This window comes from Poecilia latipinna, unplaced genomic scaffold (assembly GCF_001443285.1).
Source record: "Poecilia latipinna isolate Pla-1442-1.1 unplaced genomic scaffold, P_latipinna-1.0 Scaffold385, whole genome shotgun sequence".
NCBI lineage: Eukaryota > Metazoa > Chordata > Actinopteri > Cyprinodontiformes > Poeciliidae > Poecilia > Poecilia latipinna.
Window position 1 is genome coordinate 339,847 of NW_015113001.1, and position 7,230 is coordinate 347,076.

General features: G+C 45.6%; 2 protein-coding genes across 2 annotated transcripts in view; both read right to left on the reverse strand.

Moving 5' to 3' along the window:
* The window catches only part of LOC106950223 (uncharacterized), a 14,112-nt gene extending 9,588 nt beyond the window's left edge, over nt 1–4,524 (reverse strand). The window contains exons 1-10 of the mRNA XM_015036926.1: nt 4,007–4,524; nt 3,897–3,925; nt 2,998–3,280; nt 2,756–2,793; nt 2,606–2,670; nt 2,319–2,533; nt 1,992–2,242; nt 1,791–1,919; nt 1,140–1,278; nt 980–1,009 (exon numbers count right to left, since the gene is read on the reverse strand). Of these exons, the coding sequence (XP_014892412.1) occupies nt 980–1,009; nt 1,140–1,278; nt 1,791–1,919; nt 1,992–2,242; nt 2,319–2,533; nt 2,606–2,670; nt 2,756–2,793; nt 2,998–3,280; nt 3,897–3,925; nt 4,007–4,337 (1,510 nt within the window). The 5' untranslated portion in view covers nt 4,338–4,524. The remainder of the gene's footprint in view (nt 1–979; nt 1,010–1,139; nt 1,279–1,790; nt 1,920–1,991; nt 2,243–2,318; nt 2,534–2,605; nt 2,671–2,755; nt 2,794–2,997; nt 3,281–3,896; nt 3,926–4,006) is intronic.
* Nucleotides 4,243–7,230, reverse strand: part of LOC106950224 (uncharacterized) — a 12,681-nt gene continuing 9,693 nt past the window's right edge. The window contains exons 8-12 of the mRNA XM_015036927.1: nt 6,991–7,034; nt 6,442–6,712; nt 6,311–6,354; nt 4,560–6,146; nt 4,243–4,328 (exon numbers count right to left, since the gene is read on the reverse strand). Coding sequence (XP_014892413.1) covers nt 5,802–6,146; nt 6,311–6,354; nt 6,442–6,712; nt 6,991–7,034 — 704 coding nt within the window. The 3' untranslated portion in view covers nt 4,243–4,328; nt 4,560–5,801. The remainder of the gene's footprint in view (nt 4,329–4,559; nt 6,147–6,310; nt 6,355–6,441; nt 6,713–6,990; nt 7,035–7,230) is intronic.

The window sequence follows — 7,230 nt, forward strand, 5'->3', positions numbered from 1 at the left end:
CTTCCTCCTGCATGTTGGTGAAAACAAGAGCAGCACCAAGGACACTTCACCATCATTGATCACAAGACCATCCATGGCTGCTTTTGATGAACTTTCACAGCACACTTAACCTTCAGTGCAAAGTACCATGAATATATGACCTTTGTTGTAAATTGCTGGCAGTGCTGTTTGATGTTTTGAAATAAAAGTAGATTATATGCTGCAGCTTGTGTTGGTGTTTTTGTAGATTCAAGTGGCATCTAATGTCTTTTAAAATGAATTTGGGGATTATTGACTACCAGTGGTATTTTCTGAGGAAAAAAAGGTTTTATTGGCCCTTGTGGCCTTTATTTGATAGTGAATTGACAGAAAAGTGGGTAATGGGAGAAGGGGAAGACGTGCAGTAGAAGCAAACCTGCGACAGCCATGTTGAGGACTATATGTAGGCTGTGCTTAACCATCTCACCAGTAGTATTTTAAATCTCAGATTTCTATGTTCTATACTTAACATTATTCTTTGTTAAATTAACATTTATAGTGTTAACTTTTGACACTACACACTAGTGTCAGGTAAATCAACGTTGATGTGTTTTAAATTTCAACTACTGAGTTGGCCGACCGTGGCTCTGTGGGTAGAGTAGTCATCTTGTGATCGGAGGGTTGTAGGTTTGATTCCAGCTTCCTCCTGCCACATGTTGATGTGCCCCTGGGCAAGGCACTTAACCGATTTGTGTATTGGTGTGTGAATGTGACTCTAGTGTAAAGCGCTTTGAGTGGTCAAAATTACTGGAAAAGCGCTATATAAGTTCAGTCCATTTTTTTACTGTGTTGATTCAACTCCATCACAAATAACACTTTCATAAGTGTCATTTTAACACAATCAAGAGTGGACCAATATAGACACTTTCAAAGTGTTGAATTCAGTTCTCTAGGAGTTGAATTAACACTTCCAAATTTGCTGTGTATGAATACTTTTGACCACCACATCAGTTTGTCTTACCTTGTGCTTGGCCACTGCTTTGATACTCATCTGAAACGGGAATAAAACCAACCAATCAGATGCATTTGTTCCTCATAATGAGGCAAAGCTGCTAAGAAACAGCTTAGTTTCCCTAAAGAGTCTTTTGTTCTGAATGAATAAAAATGAATGTGAACCGGACCTTTTCGAACAGAACACTCCCAAACCGGCTGGTCCTCTCTGTCGGGTCTGAGTGTCAGACTGAAGTTTCTGTTTGCATTTTCAACATAAACCTCAAAGAAATTTGGTTTTCCTCTTGGATATCGGAGTTTAATTCCCGTCTGAAAGCAGACAGGAGAACCGGCTCAGTGCAGCATCGCCTCAATGGCTTCTCATCTGAAACCATCCATCCATTTTCTTTACACCTTTACACCTTAGTGGGGTCGGGAGGGGTGCTGGTGCCTCTCCATTTAACGTTCCGGGTGAGAGGCGGGGTCACCCTGGACAGGTCGCCAGTCTGTCGAGGGCAACACAGAAACACACAGGACAAACAACCATGCACACACACACTCACACCTAGGGGCAATTTGGAGAGGCCAATTAACCTGACAGTCATGTTTTTGGACTGTGGGAGCAAACCGGAGTACCCGGAGAAAACCCACACATGCACAGGCTGTGCAGCCCATCTGAAACCATTTAACACCAAATGCTTTCCTGCCTGAACTCATGTTCTGGTATCATCAGCTACCTTTACTGCATGCAGTGATGTTAATGTGAGAAACCGGGCCAATCTGATGGGAACCTGCAATTAACTGGATGCAAAACATGAACATTGAAACCGTTTCAAACCTACTTTAGGAGAAACTTCTGCAGCCTCCAGGTCTGATGTGAGGAAGAAGTAATCGTTCATTTTCAGGGACTTCTCCGGGTCGGGCTTTTGGATCACTTTGTACCCATAAGAAGATTCTTTCCGGTCCATTGCCTGTGAATGAAACCAAGATGAAGTTCTAATATTTCTGACCCGTGAAGCTGGTTCTGTTGGACCCATATTAACCTGCTGTAAGGCCGGGTCGCGTGGGATGAGGTAAACATGCAGCGTGAGGAAAGCCGTGTTGGTCCGATAGAGCAACATGTTGCAGTAGACCTTCACAGGAAAGCCGGCTCTCATCAGAACCGCTCTGGGAGAGAAAACGGGTTCAGCCAGTTTGACGTGTGACGGTGAGACCTCAGAGACTTTCTCCACAGCGTCTCCACAGTCGTCCATGTGGAGGACAGCAAACTGCTCCAAAGGTTTACGGACGTCGTCTGAAGGAAACGCAAAGAGCAGGAAAAGTTCTGGGTCAACGGTGTTAAAAGGTTTGGTACCATCATGTTCTCCTACCGACACAGATCCAGTGAGGCAGGAACACCTCCGTCATCCTCCCAGTAATCAGACTGATGTCCAGTAAAGGACCAGCAGGCCGGTATCCTCTGCTCTCCATCCTCTCCATGTGTCCGTCCCAGGAGCAGAACCGGTACCTGAAGACGACCCGTTCGGAGCAGAACCAGCGCAGACCAGAGACGCTGCACTCAAAGAGTCCAGCTTCACTCTGGAGGCTGAAATGACGTTGGGAAAACGTTTACTTGAAGTCTGGTGTTTCCTGAGCAGCAGGCCTGATGCTGCTTCACCTGTAGGTTGGAGATTCTGTCTGGTTCACCTCTGGTACCAGTTCAGTCCAGCAGCTGGAGTCCAGCTGCAGGATGCAGACCAGACACTGTTCTCACAGAGGAGCTAATAAATAAAATGTAAATATCACAAATCAAATACTGAGAAACTACCTTTTCTTCACGACCCTTGGCGACCCGTGAAGGTCCTGCTGGAGAAACAAGATTATTTAATCTCATGTATCTAATTTTACTTGACGGTCGATGTTTTACAGAATCTCCAGTTTGCTAAAATTGTACAGGAAAAACGAAAGCATCCTGGTTTCACTGTACAGTAACTGAACAAAGGAGAAAGACTTAAACATGACCGGCTGAAGAGACGTCAGTGATCCATCGTCGTCAGAAAACTGACTCACCTGATGGCCCTGCTGGGATGTTTCCTGAGATCTTCTGCACCAGATCAGAGCGATGAATCTGCTTTAAAACCAGCGCCGCCATGTCTAACGTCTGCTCATCAAACTGCTCCAACATCAGCTCTGCCACCTTCAGCTTCCTTCCCGTCTCCATAGCGACGGTTCCTCTCCCGGCTTTCCTGGACAAACTCTTCTGTACGACTCTCTGAAAATGTTCAAACTTTGCTTCACCTAAATCTTCAAATGTTTCTAGAAGTTTCTCCATAATTGCCGTTAGACTTGCTTCCTGAGGAGTGAAACAGATCATTTGTTTGTTGGAAATCATGTCTGAACAAATGAGAATATTATGAGAATGTTAGTCACCTTAGTGAGGCAACTTAAAATGTATGATAGTTAGAAAAGAGAGGGAACACACAGGCCTCCTCTGCCTGTAGAGACTACTGTAGCAATGTCCTCTGGGTTATTGAGACTAAAGTCAAGATGTTTGGCTTTAATTAACAGAACCAAACACTGGCTGTCTGCTCAAACATCAGGATCCGAGACCTGAACCTTCCTCAAAAAGCTTGGAGTCTCCATCAGATTCTCTCAAATGGTGTCCTGCCCTGCAGAACCAACTGAAGAACAGGTCCAGTCTCTGGTTTAAAGGGTTCAGCTGTCTGAGTCCAACGTGGGAAGATTTATTCGTTTCTAGAGTTGCAGTCGCTGCTCAGAACCATCACTGGGTTCGGTTTATGGTCTACATGGTTCAGCTTAAACGGTTTTATTGAGCTGCAGTTTGGACCGACTGACTGCTGGCTTTAAGTTTTTCCAGAAGTTTGACCCTCTGAAGATGTTTTGGACTTTTCTAGACTCATTTTTAGGTGCATAGACCTGAAGATATGAAATGATGCAGCTGTACTTACTTTCTGGAACAACAGCGACTGAAACTCCTCTGAGGGAAAAGGACAAGAGGAACATTTGAAAATCTGTAACTTTTTAAACATGCTGATAATTCTTCCCTGTAAAGTCCAACCTGTTGATCCGGACCTGATCCCGGCCAGCTTCTGAACCACATCAGTTCTGTTCATGTCCATCAGAACCTCCTGGGCCACACCCACAGACTCCCCTCCTAGTCTCTTCACCATCTGATCCACCAGGTCTGCCGGTCCCTCCAGTCCCGGATCCGCCGCCCTGCCGGTCCAGTTCATGGGCCACAGCACACTGACTGGGAGTTCTGGGAGGCTTTTCTGGAAACATGTGAACTGCAGCAAGCGTTTGAACCTCCAGACATCGCTGTGGCCCAACTCCATCATCATCTTCAGAAGAGTGCTTCTCACGGCCATCTTTCCTGGAACCTGAAACATTTAAAGACCTTGAATCATTTCCCAGGATCATGACAGGAAGTTTTATTTGTGAGAGAGCTGTGTTCCTGTTTCATCTCCGTTTCCTTGGTCCCAGTTCACGGTTTGGATCTACTGGATACAAGCCGACCTGCTCATTTCTCCAGGTGAAGTTTAACTCTGCCAATCATAACTCCTGCTCCACTTTGTTCTCTAACAAAAAGGATCACAGAATGCTTCACTTACTGTGTTTAGCATGGTCACTCTCTGATATTCATCTATGGACACCTTTCCTGAAGAAATGTAAAACATAATGTTCTGTAAGACCTTGAATTCATTTGAAATGAAGAACAACAAGAAAACCATGAAACATTTCCAGCAATAAAACATTGGAGGCTGATGCTGAGACTTCATTAAAAATATTGTTGCAGGAATTGTTTTAGACATTTCTTTCATTTTTAGAGAATTGCCACATTAAGAACTAATCAAAACTTTTATGTTTGAAGAGCACAGAAAATCATTTTATTTGCTCAGAAAAGAGAAACCTGGAGACCCTGGAGACCTGAGGAAAAGCTTTCCAGCCTGGTGGTCAAGCCTTGGTTCCTGTTGCTTTAAGAGGAGCAGGACGTCCCACCATGACGTCCCACCATGACGTCCCACCATGAGGACATCCTATCAAGGTTGGGTGACTTATGTGGTGAAGAAGGGACGGAGGGGGACGGACGTGCCGATGTGGGACGGTTTGTCTGACCTGCAGCTCTTCCTCTCTGGGCTTCTTTGCATCAGACAGCAGTTCAGCTGAACAGGAAACCAGAGGTAACCGTTGGAGACCAATGAAATGGGATGGCTGAGCACAACGAAGAGGAGAAACTGAGAAACGTGTCGGACAAACCAGATGAACTCAAACAAGATGAAAGTCTGGTGAAGGTGGAGATCCAGCTCAGGATCTTCCAGGAGTTGTTGGAGTTTTAGTTGGAGGAAACTGGAGTCTCGTCCCAGAGACTTCTTCAGGTCAGGAGTTGAAAGCATCAGGCTTTTAAGTTGTAATCAGAAACTATCACACCGGTAGAGGTCACTAAGGAGGCCATTTTCTACCCACTTCAGTTCCCTGTGAGTGTCGTTGACGCCGACGATCCTAAAAGTCCCCAACAACGACAGCATGGGCTGTTAGGACCAACGTCTCCAGCTGGAGTTTCTGCCAGCTGGGTGATGAGTGTCGGTGTAAGAACGATGAAGCCACTTCCTCTGCTCCAGTCCAGTGTCACAAAGATGGCTCTCACTCTGCCTGTCCAAAATGTTAATCTTGTTGTCTTCAGTTTGCCACAGAGGTCCAGACGAACTGCTGCGTTTGGTTCTGCTGAGTCGGTCAGTTTCTCTAAAAGTCCAGTTCCATTCCTGCATGTTGTGTTTGGGTGTTTGGGTTTGAGGTGAACTCCTCTCTGCCTGAGTGTTTCCAGATTAAAACATCAGGACAGATGTTCTCTCATCCTAAGAAGACCTGAGGCCGTTCAGACTGCAGGATCCAGATTTGTCTGAATTACCTTTAAGACCGGAGCTGGTCTCCAGGAGCCGCTCTGCCAGGTCGCTCCTGTTTATGTCCATTAAAATCTCCATGGAAACCTCCACAGACTGCAGGCCCAACTCCTCCACCATCTCATTCGCAACGTTTGGGACAAACGGTCCAAATCTCAGCCTCATCGAAGGATACCAGAGGTTTTTCCCAGAGAGGCTGAGGGTGGAGCGCAGCGACTTCTTGAAGTCCTCCAGCTCCTGTTTCTTCAAATCACTCAGGATTTCTGTGAGAAGCTGCTTGAAAGCTGCAATCAGAGCCACCTGCAACAAAACATCAGCACAAATGTGCTCATTATAATGTATTAAGATATAATCACACACAGCAGTTTGTATGAAGTCCTCCTGTCTTTAAAGCAACAGAATCTCATCAGAGAAAAGAACCGTTTCTGTAACAAAAGCTGAGCAGGAAAACAGACGTTCCTCACTTTCTGTAGAGCAGCAGAGCTTCTCTGGTCCGCTGGGAGTTTCTCTGAGAGAAAACCACGCAGAGCTTCAGACGTCAGACCAAAGCAGACGACTGACCAACATTTTTAAGGTTTAATCTTTACTGCCTTACTTGCTTGTGGTCTTCTGGATGCTGAAATGTCTGGAAGCAGATCTGTCCTCCTCATCCGTTTTAAAACCTGCCTGGTCATCTGCACAGACCGCTGGCCGAACATCTGCACCATCACAAGCACAGCTGGCAGCAGCTCCTTGACGGCCAGCAGTCTGTCTGCAACGTCACGCTGACTCTGACCCAACAGCGTGATGAAGAACATCTGCTCCTCTTCACTGAGATCACCCACAGTTTCCAGCAGCAGCTCGATGACCGACTCCATGGCTTCAACCTGGTGTCAAAAAGAAAATATTCTGCAAAAACAGCTGAATTTTGCTCCAACATTTTGATACTTTTTGATTCCAGATGTCTCTTCATCTGAAGATCCTGAACAACGGTGGCTTAAGAACCGGGGCCCAAAAACGGCCGTAAGTGGCCCTCAGGCTTTGGGCCCCTCTGACTGCAGCAGAGAGGAAAACCAACACAATGTGTAACGTAGCAACGTCTCACATTAAACCCATTTTAAACCAACATGCATTTAGTGAGAGTCGTCTTCCACAGATGACTCACTTTGTCGATCAGTCCGGGCCAAAGTTCCTCCACAGAAAGTTTCTCTGAGGGAAAAAAGATTTGATGATCATTAATGTAGTTTCTATTGACGACCAGCTGGAGGAAAAATAAAATTTCTGACTAAAACAGAAGAACCAGAATATGTCCAACCAACCAGCAGACGGGATGTTTTAAAGTTCAGGCTCATTTATGCCAGAGTTAATGTAACAGGTTACATTACCAGTAATGTACCAGGTAATA